Source organism: Typopeltis vanoorti, chromosome 20 (genome assembly GCF_054136105.1).
Source record: "Typopeltis vanoorti isolate ZY-2024b chromosome 20, IOZ_Tvanoo_1.0, whole genome shotgun sequence".
NCBI classification, from domain to species: Eukaryota; Metazoa; Arthropoda; class Arachnida; order Uropygi; family Thelyphonidae; genus Typopeltis; species Typopeltis vanoorti.
The window spans coordinates 90,783,462-90,798,638 of NC_143568.1; the positions used below are offsets into that span (position 1 = coordinate 90,783,462).

Below are 15,177 nucleotides of genomic sequence, written 5' to 3' on the forward strand. Positions count from 1 at the left end.
AGCTTTCATTATTTTCTACATCACTGACAACCAAATACTCTCATTGTAATTTAATTCTAATTTGTTTTATTCTTTCATTCTAATCAATGCTATATTTGCTCTCTCATTACTGTAAAATTATATATAATTATTAATTAACTTTGAGCATCTCAACTTCTTGGTTTCAGATATTACTGCAAATTTTTTTTTGTTTTTAATATGCGAGTTCATTTTTGTGGCTCATGCCTTGAACATGGTACTAATAGTCATTATATCCTTATCTTTACATTTCATGTTCTTATTCAAAACTTTGTCTTCAACCTTTAAAGTTAGTTGTTTGATTTCTCTTTGATTGAGACCTGAAAGCCATTCCTCTCAAAATGCCACACAAATAACACACACACACAAAAAAAACTAGGTTTAATCCTTTATCTCAGTGTAAGCAAACAAAGTTTGCACATGAAATATCTTCATCACTGGGCTACTTGTATGTAGAGGCTAATGACTTCACACCAATTGCCTTAGTATCCCATAATACAAATCAATCACACGCCTTTTGGACATTTATAATGCATGGATTATGCAGTACTTCAACCATGTATCTCCTTTAGATAGTGGTCCTTGTTCTGCTACATGACCCCCCCCCCCCCCCGTAAATACCTCGCAACAGTTTAAATGTCTCAATCATGTCACCAGCCCTTCATCTTCTATCCACCAAACATTATTTCTTAAAAAGAATTGTTCACACATGTGTATTGTGTACTATCAGACATTTCTGATATTTATATAACATATTTTACATTTCTATAGAATTTATAATGTATCTATTACTTACACCCTTTATTATATTAATGATGTAATCATTAAGATAATATTTTACCATATGGTAATAGCCAACAAGGGTGACCTTGTGAGGGTGCTCCCTAAATAATCTTGCTGTACTAGCTTATACCTGTTTGTATGCTACTCTGTTTGGTGCAAATCCCCCCCACCCCATCCCTCCTGCAGTTTCAAATTAAGTTGATTTAAATGTTTGTCTTACCAACTAGAAAATGCCAACTCCTTTATCGCTAAATCATTTTTTCTTTCACTATATATATATATATATATATATATATATATATATCATCATCATCATCATCATGCATATCAAGGATTTAGACCTAGCATAGCCTGTTCCAGCCTCTTAGAAGTCATCGTCTAAGAGGACGTCCTGGTTTTCTTTTTCCTAATGGCTTGTACTTTAAGGCTTGTTTTGGTAATCTTTCTGTTTTCATTCTTTGAACGTGGTCCATCCATTTATGTTTATATTTTTTAATTTTTTCTATTACTGGTTCTTGGTTTAATTCTTGACCTATATATATATATATATATATATATATATATATATATATATTTATTTATTTTTTTAGCTAAAATATGATTGCAAATGACAAATTATAGTTCCCCATCAGAACTGAAGAAAGGTATTGATCATTTGTTTCTAGTTTCACAAGCTAAGAGTTATGTATACTATAATTAAAGTATTGAACAATTAATAAAGTTCAAAAAGAAAAAAGTAATATCAGAAAATATTTAATTTTCTGATGTTTTAGGATCCGCATTATTAATGCCAGTGTCATAGTTATCAAGTTGTAGCTTGTCTTAACATTCGTTCATGTAAGCCTAGAGAAGAGTGAGCAGTGTAGACAGAGCTGTTCAGTATCATGTGATAAAATCTTTAATCTGCTACACAATATCTTTTGACAGTAACAGTTTCACATGTAGCTGTGTGTTAAAGCTAAGGTTTTCAGTAAACTTAGGTTATCAAATATTGTAAACTGCATGCTTATTTCAAAAAAAACAACTTACCATTTAATAAATCCATGTTAGTATTTTTCTTGTCATTTGATTATTTTAGGTTCAAATGACAGTTTAATGTGGTAAAATTTTGAATTTGTTAAAAGTTTAAGTTCTACTTGATTTGTTAAAATCTTGTTCTTCTTTAAATATTTCTTTTTTTTTAATTTTTTCGTCAGCTGAATTTGTGTTTATAAGTCCAAAATTAAAAGTATTCAAGATTTTGAGTTCTTTACACAACTTTACGTACTCTCTATGCATTTTTCTATAGAATTATATTAAAACACTCCTTATTTTTATGCAGATAATTGAACTACATGGTGGAGAAGTTGATTCAAATTACAGTAACAAATGTACCCATGTTTTATGTGAGAATCAGCGAAATTCTGTTGTACAGCAGGTGAGTTTTTATAAAATGCTAAAGATCTTAATGTAGGAAAAAGACATAATGAACTCATTTAGAGTTCTAATTTTCTCTGTTCTCAAAATAAGTTAGCTTATCTTGAGACACACAGAAAATTTTATTGAGGTAGAGCATTCTTCTTTAAATAATAAGGCATGTTAGCCAGGAAAAATATATCTATTATTATTATTAATACATGACACCTCCAAGGAGTCCCAAGACTCATCAAGAGAGGGCACATATTCTACAACTCTGTCTCCACCACTCAATCCACCAACTACAGCAAACTGCAACTACCATCATCATCTACACCAACCGCCATCTACTGCCCACCACCACTAGTATTTTCACAGACAATCACATCCATCCGGTGAAATTCGAACCCACAGCCTTTTGGCTCAAGAGCAGATCCACTAACCTCTCAGCCAACCAGGCCAGTGTGGTTAGTGTATCTATTCTTCTTTCTTCTGTATTCTTAGCATATTCTTTCTTTTGTTTACCAGTGTCTGCAGTCCACAGACTCTCAATCTGTCTAATGGATATGTTAATCACTCAGCCACATTCCAAATCGTGCAATATAATTGTGTGAGTTGGAATATAATGGGTTCTGTGTATTTACAGATAAAATATGGCATAATATCCAAAGGCAACAATAGAAAAACTGGCGTTCCTCATGTTGTACTGACAGAATTCCAGTAACAACAACAACAAAAAAAAAAAAAAGTTCATGCAGCCGAATTATTATTATTGTCTTCAAAGAGATTACAAGACATCATGGGAGGCTTTCTCTTAAAGTTTAAAAACATTAACATTACTGCATCTTTCTGTCACAAGGAATTATACTTTGCTCCTTGGTTTATACTTGGAATATTTCCATGTCATCCCATGTTGTTCTGTTTAGCAGAACATTCATGTTGTAATGAAAAATAAAACAACCAGCACAAACAAATTAATCATTTATCCAAGTGTAAGCAAACAAAGATTGCATGTGAAGTATCTTCATGACTAGGCTACATGTATATTGAGGCCGTTGACTTCATATTGATTACTTCAGTGTCCAATAATGCAAAAGCACACTTTGTCATGGAAGTTTATATTGCTGTGCATTATGGGAAGAGCCACTACTAAGACTGGTTTCAACCTTGAGGTCTCATCAGTAGGAGCCAGCCCAAGGAAGATACCAAGTTAAATTAATACAGAAGTCATATTTTCCATATACATGTGGTAAATGGTGTATCACTTACTGTTAAAATACTCTAGATCAGAGATAATTGTAGAAAGTTTTTTCACTTGATTCCAAAAGAAATTTACTTTTCAATTTAAAATATATTGTTAGTTGTCTTAATGTATTTATATTGATTTGTCACTTTCAGAAATATTCAGTGTCATTACTTCAATAATAGTCAAAAGTCTGGGCAGTGATCCCTCCCATAATGTACAGTAATATGCACTTCCATAAGGAAATGTGCTTTGCATTAGGTGATACTAAAGCAATCAATATGACGTCCACAGCCTCTATATACAAGTAGCTTCGTCGTGAAGATACTTCACATGAAAACTTTGTTTGCATATGCTTGGATAAAGGATAAACAATAATATAATTTACTTTGTAACTCAGTGAAAAAACTTTCTGTGGCACATACAATAGCCCAGATCCTACTTCATTAACTGTTAGTGAAGGATCATGCAAATTCAATTTTGTAATCATCTTCAAATATATTTAAGTTATACAGTGAACTTTGTATTATCCAAACCTCACTTAGCTGAGTACTTCGTATAACTAAATTACAAATTTTAGAACAGCCAGATTCCATATTTTGCCACCAAAGGCATGATGCCCTGATATTGGTTGTGATTCATTAGGTGCATGTAATCTGCTTAAAGGAAAATTGATAATTGCAACTGTTCAGTTTTTAACACATTCGCAGCCAACTACGAGTATACACGTAGTTGGTAAACCAGCTACACAAGCCAGCTACGAGTATACTCGTATGATGCTTACCGCCGGCAACGAGATTACCGTACTGACCTTGAAGAAGTGAAATTGCTTGGCGTACGGGAACAGACTATGCCGAAGTAGCGTGGCAGCGAACGTGTTAACATAACTATTTTTTTAAATATTTGTTTTTAATTTCCATTCCTATATTAGAACATCCCAATTAAATTCTACTACAATTAGTTTAAAGGCAGGAAGACTGGATATGAAATTTTTGTTTATGCTCTTGATGTTAAATGTAAATCTGTTCTGTTTTAGTAAACATTCCATTTTCATAGACCTACTTTATCTATAAATCATGCTATCCTAAAAAACTTTTGAAAAATAACCAGTGACTCACAGCCACTGAGAAATATCTTATGTTTTTTTATTATGCTAACCATAAAAGACAAAAACTCAGGTTTTCCTCTTTTATAGTTAACAAGTTTTATATATAAGTTTTATAGTTAACAAGTTTCCCTTTATTAGTGCTTGCATAGAGGTTTCACAATTATATTGTGGGGCATTCGAAGGAAATGCATGTCAGCCTTGTCAGATAAGTAAATAGCATCTCTGCTTACCAAACAAGAGGCCATAGGTTTGAATTCCACTGTGGTATGGATGTTTTGAGAACATCTTAAGGTCATATATGTTTTTTTGTCAACCAGAGTGAGAGCACCCTGCTTATTAGAGGTTTGGAGTTGCTTGAAAAATTGCCATGTTTAGGCCTGAAGCAGGTGCTCCTTGTTTATTTATTCCTTAACCTACCAACCTTTTTCAGACAGAATTATCCTAGGAAGAAAAACATTCTCACTATAGCCCAGTCTTGTTTGTGTCACTCATCCATGCATTTCTTTGGTCAGTCCATATAGTGAAATTCATTCAAGTCATAGATGTAAACAATTACTAGGAAATTTGATTAAAAATGAATAATTCATCTCAGTTTTGATATAAATTATATCTTTTAGAAGTATAACTGTTTGGCAGCAAGAGTTACTGTGATCAGTTTTCATTAGAAGTTATAAAGGAAGTGTGAGTGTGTGTGTTTGTGTGTGAATTAAAAATATTTAATTAATATATATATTTCTTTCCCATCTTCTTCATTATTCATTCATGCATTAATTTATATAGGCAATGAGAGAAGGAAAGAGATGCATTACTGCATACTGGTTAAATGATATCTTGAAACATAAGAAGATGCGTCCACCATGGTTAGCCCTTCATTTTCCCCCTCCATTTTCAGAAGATAAGCCTTGTAAAAATCAGGTATGTATAATCTTTAAAAGCATCTGTGGAATAACTATAAACAACAAACCATGATAACCACAGTAATTAACTTTAATGAAAGTACAGATATTTTGTACTGAAAATAACAGTACATCATCACTGTGTAGAAACAAGCAAATCAGAGAATAAGAATACAAAGTACATACAACAATCGGGTTACCAATATCTTGCTGTGAACTAGAAATCACCATCATCATCAAATTCCTGACATGTACCCTCAAGGGGTGTACAGGATATGATAGTACTACATGAAAAATTTACATCATTACTTACTTACTATCTACAATTTTCTTCCAAATCAGTCTGTTACTTGTCAAGTAACAAACTGAACCAACATTATCAGATCTTATATTTCTATCTTCTAAGGCACTTTTTACTGTATCAATCCACCTATATCTTGGTCTTCCTCTGGGTCATTTTCCTGCCAACCTGACAGAGAACACTTGTTTTGCTAATCTTTCCTCGCCCATTCTGTTTAAGTGACCATACCACCTGAGATTAGCTCTGCTAACACATTCCTGGATGCTGACAATATCAAGTTCTTTTCTAATATCCTTGTTTTTAATATGATATTGCCATTGATGCCATCTGATCACGCCTCTAATCTTTCTCAGGACTCTCATATCTGCGGTCTCTAGTCTTTGGTCAAGTGTTTTACTCCTGATCCAGCTCTCAGATCCATAGGTTAAAACTGGTTTGAACACTGTCTTGTATACAGCTAATTTAGTGTTCCGACTAATTTCTCTCTTATTCCATATGAATTTATTCAATTGACTTCCTACCATACCAGCTTTGTTGATTCTGTTGTCTATTTCCATATTTAATTTACAATCTTCAGTAAAAATCGTGCCTAAGTAGCTGAAATGTTTTACTTGTTCCACAGGTTCCCCGTTCCCAACACGGTCGACATTTTCAACAATTCCACTTATTTTCATTGTCTTTGTCTTTTGAATGCTGACCTTCATAGCATATTTATTACAACAGTTATTCACTTTAGTCAGGGAATCTTGCAAACTTGTAGCGGATTTATTTAGAAGTATAACATCGTCCACATAAAGCAAAGAGCTGATATTGACATCTCCAATTTTGATATCAGATTTAATACCACTTTCCTTCATAATGTGATCCATATAGATAACAAATAACAGAGGGGATAAAGTACATCCTTGTCTCACAGCAGATTTAACATTAAACCACCTTCCTGTACTTCCTTCAATTCTAACTGCTGACTTACAAATCAAATAAAGACTAAGTATTGCTTGATATAATGCCCCATTGACACCATATAATTGTTGCGTATTGAATAGCTTCTCTCTTGGCACCTTGTCATATGCCTTTTCGAGATCGACAAAACTTAAATACAGATCTTTATTATATTCTCACGCTTTCTCCTATTTGTGGTAAAGTGAAGATCTGATCCTGACAGCCTCTATTTGGCCTGAATCCAGCTTGTTCTTCACCAAGCTTTTCTTCCACAATTCTTCTCAACCGTTTCTCAAGTATACTTGCATAGATCTTTGAAGGAACACTCAGTAGGGAAATTCCTATGTAATTCTCACATTCAGTTTTATTTCCCTTTTTATATATGGGTACTATTAGAGCTCTACTCCAATCATCGGGAATTCATCCCTCTGTCCACGCTCTCTGAACTATTCAGTGCAGCCACTGTAAGACTTTTATACTGCCATACTTCATTTCTGGTTGAATGCCATCTAGTCCTGCTGTCTTTCTGCATTTCAAGCCTTTGATGGCTTTACTACTTCAAGTATGGATATGTATTCCTGATTGTATGCCTGTTGAGTGTTTTTAACCACTGTGCTATCACTGCTTGTTTCATTTAGCAATTTTTCGAAGTAATTACTCCACACTTCAAGGATATCTTTTTCTCCAGTTTTCGTGTCACCTTTATCATCTCTAATTCCTTTTACAGCACTCTGTCCTCCATTTCTAAGCTTCTTCAACAACCTCCAGAATATATTACCACCTTCTTGATATTTATTTTCTATGTTGTTGCCAGTCATCCAATGACTTTTGTTTAGCTAGTTTTACACAGTGTTTCGCTTTCTTACATTTGTCTCTGTATTCTCTAAGAGCAAAAGCTGACTTATTTGACAGGAACTTTTGATATGATATGCCTTCTTCTTTTCTTTCACTGCCTCTTTAACTTTCTGTGTCCACCAAGGAGTTTTGATTTTTCTATCCTTGCAGACAACCTACATGCCTCTCTGGCTGAATTAATCAGGGTTTTCTTCAAGGCTTGCCACTGAATCTCCAAGGTTTGATTCCTGTTCTCAAACTCTTTCCTTTTTTCTTCAATAATTTTTGTGTATTTTAGTCTACAGTTCACATCTGAGAGCTGCTCAACTTTTATTCGCTTTAAAACTTTCTTATATGTTTTTCTATTCAATATGAAGTTCAATTTTATCCTGTTCAAGACTAAATGAACACTTCCAATTTCAAATCCTCTGTACACTGGTGTACTGCACCAGGGAGAAAACATCACTATCAACAATAACATAGTAAACGAGACTTTTCTTATTCCTTGCCACTTCTCTCCATGTGAATTTGAGCACATTTTTATGTTGGAACATGGTGTTAGTAATAACAAGTCCATGTCTTGAGCAGAAATCCAACAGTTATTTGCCATTATTATTAGCTTTGCTCTTTTCTCCAAATTTTTCCAAAATATTTTTGTATGTCTGACAATCATTTCCTACTCTGCTATTTAGATCCCCAACAAGGACCAACTTTTCCTTTTTCATTGTGTCAGTTGCTTTTTCTAAAGCATCAAAAAATTCCTCCAATTCTACTTTAGTAGAACCTTCTGTGGGACAATGCACAAATAAGTCTCATTGTTCAGTTCCCCATTCTTATATTCCCACATCACTCTACTTGAGACTGCCTGCCATTCAAGAAGATTAGCCTCGTATTTTGTGTTGAATACTATGGCTACTCCTTCTTTTCCTTGATTGTCATTTCCTGAATAGAACATTTTGTATTTGTTGCTCAGAAAGATCTCACCAGTTTTGGTCTTTTTTGTTTCAGTCACCCTTATTATTTCGATCTGGTACTTATCTAATTCTTCAGTTAGCTCCATTTCTTTGCCATTCAGGCTTCTTATGTTGATAGTACCGATCTTTAACTGTGGTGATGTTGAGTTGGGGTGTGCTTTCAGATTTGTTCCAGTAGCTGACTTTTCGCAGTTCTCCCTTATTCCCTGGCGAAAACAACAGGGGCCTTGTTTAACCGGGCGACGTCCCCAGCCAGCATGAAATTTTGTCATGTTGTGCCATCATTTTCTATATTGGTTTAAGCCAATAAGAATACAATTTGGTCAGATAAATCCCAAATTGCCAGCCCATCCTCATTCATTCAGTATCCAGATAGATACCCAACATGGTGCACCACGAGAAGGTGAGGATTGGACATTAGGTCAGAAGTCCTGGTTGGTTCTCTGCATTCCTTTAAAGGCTATGTGGAGGTCTCCTCTCAGATATACAGCTTTGACTGTTAAGCACCTCCTAAAACTAGAAATTAATATTAATAAATAATATTAAAACTATTTTTGATGTTTACATAAAATGAAAATCTACCAAACTTTTGGGGAAGAGAGACAAATATTCTGATTCAAGTTAGGCTGAGTGAAATGGCTTTACAACTTTCTTTGAAGAGGCGTTCATATTTAAAACTGCTTTTGTGGAAAAGCCGAGCTTCATCCCACTCGATGCTGTGTTTAATGTCAATACTATGCTGTGCCAGACCCTGACTTTTGAGGTCTCGTGTATTTAATGTAATTATGATGTTCACTAATTCTTTTTTCCACAGAACAGCCTGTCTGTCCAAAGTATGCCAAAATTTTAATCACAAGGGAGCTGCTAAACACCAACTAAGAATGGATGTGACAGTTTGTCTTTTGTAGATGGTAACAGATGAGAAATTTTGTTGATAGGAAAATATGTGGGAATAAAGTGATACTTATTCACAATTCTACGAATAGGTTCAGAGGTATCAGAAATATAAAGGATTGGAATCCTGCAGTCTGCTGAAGAATCTTTAGGTGTTGGAACATAGGAGTCAATTATCTGCTGGATTGATTTGATGAGGGTTGTAACTGTTTAATCACATTAAAGTTTTGATAATGAGAAATTCTTGTTGTAAGCTTGAGGGAAAGGAGCACACATTATGTGCTCTATCAATTAAAGACTTGATAATACCAATTTTTTGATTAGCAGACTTGGTAAATGGATCTGCCAATAAAAGGAGGTTTTTGATAAACACTGGTTTACAAAGTAACAGCGGCTGTGTGCATAAGAAGAATGTCTAAGAATGGTAAACTACCATCATTTTCTTTTTCAGTGGTGGTTGAATGCATGGGTGAAGGCTATTGATCCATTGGATTAAAGTGGTAAGTTCATTTTCAGAATGAGGTGAAACAGGAAAAACATCATCACCGTAATGAAACCAAAGAGAGGATTGGGAATGAAAGAATGAGAACAAGGTATTTTCCAGATGGTTCAGAGAACAGTTTGCCAAAGGTGGAGATAGCTGAAATATCCTGATTGTATCACAAATTCAGAAAGCTTCACAACATGAGGAGAAATCATCATATAGTAAACTAATAGTGTCAGATAATGGAATGTTAGTAAATAGTGAAACACTGTCAAAGTTGACTAACATATCCTACTCTTGCATTTGAATATTCTTGATTTTTTTGAGAAAATGTTTGGAATTCTTGATAAATGATCTCGATTGTCCAATATGGGCAGTTAATAAATGTGAAAGACATTTTGGGAAGGTGGGGAGAGTCGATACAATTCACAATGGGTCTTACTGGACGACCTTCCTTATGAATTTTTGGGAGAGCATATAAATGAGGAGTCCTTCCAAAATGGGTGCATAATTTATACAAAATATTTTTATCCTAGCTAACAACTTCATCAAGAAGTTTATTTAATTGTTTAATCTGTATTTCTCTAGGATTATAACTAATTTCTTGATAGGTGGAAGTATCCTGTAAAGGGCAATCTATCATTCTGTTCATAATCGGCCTTATTCATCCACTACGGCTTTTCCTTTATCCACTTTCGAAATAGATATATGATTCTTTTGTCTTAACGAAAGCAGTGAAAAGCAGATTTTAGTACTAGATGAATTACATGATGGTAATTTGTTTCTAAAGAGTAAAGCAGCAACTTCAAGTCATAGTTTATTAGCATCTTCGCTTTAAAATCCTGACAGATTGTGTTCGATATGCAAAAAATCAAGATACCAAAAAACTGATTATTCATCACTTTGTCTGTGAGACTGCAGAAATCAGTGGATTTCTGTAATTTTATTAAATGTGTACAGTATTATATTTGTATTATATTTTATGTTTTTTGTACATCATGGAATTGCTGAATTATAAAATATGAATTACCAACAAAAGAAAGACTCAAACTCATGCTTTAAGTAACTAAAGTTAGTGAATTTCATTTCCATGGTAGGTTCAATGCTAAATTTTCGTGAAAATTCAGTTATTAAAAAAAAAAAAAAAAAAAAATCACATACAGTCCATTAGAAAATGATTTGCTTTTTACTATATGGTAAAGATCAAAATCATTCATATGGTCATATTTCATACTGAGTAAACTACTTAATCTTATGAACTTTATACTTTACAGTTGCATTTATTCCTTATTAGGGGACATCCAGAAAGTAAGTTCCGTTTTAAAATATTTTCACTGCAGCGCTGCAATCACAATGGTGCGCGTGCATGCTGAGTTTGTTGATTCTTTGGCAAGGTGTTGGTGCCATTTTCAGACAATCTCGCAGTGCGATGACGCTTCTTGGTGTGTGTGTGTTTATAATGTCTAAGAAAATCAAATCACCCGTTACATGTGAAATTAGTTCAGTTATCCATTTCTTGATTGCAAGGAACATTAATGCAGCTGAAATTCATCGGCAAATTATTGAGGTTTATGGAGAACACGCAACTAGTGATTAATGGTAAGAAGATGTATAAGTCTTTTTAATGAAGGAAGAATAGGTGTGCACAATGATGAACAGAGTGGGTGACCCTTTAGTGACTGACAATTTGGTGCGTTCAGTTGAAGAGAAGATTCGACAGAATAGGGGATTCGCTGTGACTTTGCTCTTGCTGCAATTTCCAGAAGTTTCACATTCATGTCTTTATGAAATTGTGTTGGAGAAACTGAATTATTGGAATTGTGTGCATGCTGGGTACCAAAGTTGCTTACAGAACAAAACAAAGTGAATCAGCTGGGCAGTGCATTGGAATTCTTGACACGCTACCATGAGGATGGAAATGCCTTCCTGAGCAGACTTGTCACTGGGGACGAGACTTGGGTGTCGCACACAACCCCTGAATCCAAACAACTGTCTATGGAGTGGAGGCACACCTCATCACCAGTTAAGATGAAATTGAAGACAACAGTTTCCACTCGGAAAATCATGTGCATTGTGTTTTGGGACAGACAAGGAATTTTGCTTGTAGACTTCTTGGGTCAAGGCTCCACCATCAATGTGAGTATGTACTGCCAAACCCTTAAGAAACTGCGTTGTGCAATCCAGAATAAACGACTTGGCCTGCTTACCATGATAATGCCTGACCACACACAGTCGGCGTACCACAACAACTTCTCGCCACTTTCGGCTGGGAACAATTCCATCATCCTCCATATAGTCCTGACTTTGCACCAAGCGACTTTCACCTGTTCAAACATCTGAAATCTTTCCTTGGTGGCTGGCAGTTTCAAGATGATGACGAGGTCAAAGAAGCAGTCAATACATGGTTTGCATCACAGGCGGCAACGGCAACCTTCTACGATGAAGGTATACAACTCTTGGTGCCCAGTTATGATAAATGCCTGAACAATGGCAGAAATTATGTAGAAAAGTAGTGAAAGGTGCCTACTTTAATTTCTAATAAAGTTTTTTTTCTAAGTATATTTTTGTTTACTTTCTGAACGTCCATTAATTAATTATGTGAGTGTTATATGTAAAATATATTAATGCCATTATTACAATAACAGTAACACTTTCAAAAAAAAAAAAAATCTCAAAATTCTCTTGAAATTCCAGAGAATTTAAGATATTAGAACTAATTACTTAAAAAAAAAAAATCTTCTTAAATGTACGCCATCAGTAAAACAGTGGTAGAGTAAAACTGCATTTATGACTATGCTTTAATACGATAAGTAGAAAAGGCTAGAAACCTGAAATGAGATAAAGTAGCTGGAGTAGATGATATTCAATCTAAAATGTTAAATATTGAATTTACAAAGTTTTACATTTGTTATATTGTAATTTAGAAGAAGGCTAGCACAAAGTTCCAATTTCCAGTAACAGTATCATTGAACCAATTAAAAACATGGAAAATAAAATTAAATGTGACAATTATAGTGGAATTTTAATCTAAATTTTACTGATATAAAATTTAGATTAAAATTGGAGAACAAGCTGATTTATGCCAAATAGACTAGGTATTTTACTTTAAGAAAAAAAGCAAAGAATGTGTGAGAATATAACAAGGATATCTGTTTTTGTTGATCTTTAAACAAAGATATGAGATATTAATAAGGAAACACTATTCCAAACACAAACTGTGTGAATTATCTTAAAGTGATACATAGTCTTATCATTTCTGGGAGAGGGAGTTACAAGAAAATTGTTAGTAAGAGAGTAATAGTGAAAACTTAACTGTGTTGGTTTATTGTTACACAACAATAAACCAACACAGTTAAGTTTTCACTATTACTCTCTTATTAACAATTTCCTTTAAATGTTATCTGTTATTTATTAGGTGTGCAGTATTGTCCAATCTTCATTACAGTTTTTAAGGTGCTATATTCAGTGCCTAGATTTTTCTTCCTTTAGATTATTCCCCTTACTGTGCTTGCATCAAACATCTTTTCTCTCCCATTCTGTTTATTTTTTTTTATTTCAATCCCACAAGAAAATGGTCACAAAACCTGTAACACAACAGTTGCTTTTTTTAAGAGCTGAGAATTGTATTCATTGGGAAAAATGGTATGGAAATGCTCTGTCTAAAGAACAGTGGTAGCTGGTATAAAGAGGGAATGAGAAATTGATTCATTACTTTTGGATTTGAACTGTACGGAATTTGACCAGCATCTGCCCATGTCCTAACATGATTAGAGGAAATGGTGGTGGCCAGTTTTGTGGAGCAGTTCCCATGAAAATATCTATAAAAAAAGACATAATGCAAATGAGGAAGTGAGTGGTGGAAGTTGGATATAATGAGGAGCGTTGTTAGTGAGAATTTAGGATTTATGATGTATAGGAGTTTCGGTTCTTACTTCCCTACCTCCAATAACTTCAGACTACCATTAAACCCCTATATCTCATTTTTCTTCTTCCTGCCATTTTGACTCAAACAAAATAAACAGTTATTTGAGCAGAAGATAAATTTGAACATTTTCATTTAAGTGACTGTATCATCTTAGATGAGCTTTGCCTACACATTCTTGAATATTAATGTTAAATTCTTTTGTGCATTCAGGAATGGGTTAGTAGAGTTAATCTCAGGTGGTATGGCCACCACTTAAACAGAATGGGAATGGAAAGAATAGATAAAACAAGTGTTCATTGTGAGGATGGAGGAAAAAGACTTAGAGAAAGACTAAGATGTAGGTGGATTGATACAGTAAAAAGTGCCTTAGAAGACAAAATAAGATGTGATAATATTGGAATGTTGACAGGTAACAGGCCAATCTGGAAGAAGCTTGTTGATAGGAAGTTAGTAATTATGTAACTTTTCATGTATTACTGTCATAAGATCCTCTATCTCCCCCCCCCCCAGTGGTATATTTCAGGAATTTGATGATAATGATTTCTTTTGTGATATTTTCATTTTTAATATGGCTATTGTTTATATATTGTGTATTTTATTTCAGCTCTATAAAGAGATTTTTACTCACAGTGTTTTATTAATTACACAACAGTTCAATTCCAATTGGTGCAATGACTTTTAACTATTTCTTTTAGAATCCTGAAAATCACCGACTCAAGATCAAAATAAAAAAAATATACATTTTATGAAACTAAAACAATACATACACCTTAAATAAAATTAAATAACACAAAATAATTGGATCCAAGACCTTCTAAAATAAGTCTACATTTTAGAGATTTTTCTTATCAAAAAATATTAAAATCATTCTTTCATTCTCTGACAGATTCTATTATTGGATTGTTATACTTAATCATGTCTGTCAGACTAAACACCTTGTTTTCACAACAACAAAAAAAATGTTCATCACAGTCAGTTTCTTTGTTAGACCATTTCTGCAAATATAAAATTTTCTTCTTCTTTTCCATGGGATTCTTTTTTATCTCCCTTATGTAGCATACAATATTATTCCTCCTGTCTCACTGAAGTATAAATATTGTTACCTCTTGCAGTTCTATTTGATACACAATTTACTAAATTTTGTGCCAGAGAAAGAAGTTTTAACACTACTTCATAAACAACAGATCTAAGTTGAGATCTTCATGTTAAGCCACTTAACAGTTTCAAATTTCACCAATTGCTTTTTCCATCGTAATCTGGTATCCTTAAGAAAGAAGATGAAATTTTCCATTCAGTGTTTCCTCAAACATTCAATTAGAATGTTGGATTGCAATATCTTCTTTAATTTACTAAATACTTGTTGACAGTCTCAACTCCTCC

General features: G+C 33.8%; 1 protein-coding gene across 3 annotated transcripts in view; it reads left to right on the forward strand.

The window, feature by feature from the left end:
- LOC150095640 (uncharacterized) overlaps positions 1-15,177 on the forward strand; it is a 205,250-nt gene that overhangs the window by 78,025 nt on the left and 112,048 nt on the right. For all 3 annotated transcript variants that reach the window (XR_016550027.1, XM_090409716.1, XM_090409715.1), the window contains exons 10-11: positions 2,123-2,218; positions 5,328-5,462. Coding sequence is in view for 2 of the 3 variants with exons in the window: in XM_090409716.1 (XP_090265842.1) it covers positions 2,123-2,218; positions 5,328-5,462 (231 nt within the window). In the remaining variant the exon portion in view is untranslated. The remainder of the gene's footprint in view (positions 1-2,122; positions 2,219-5,327; positions 5,463-15,177) is intronic.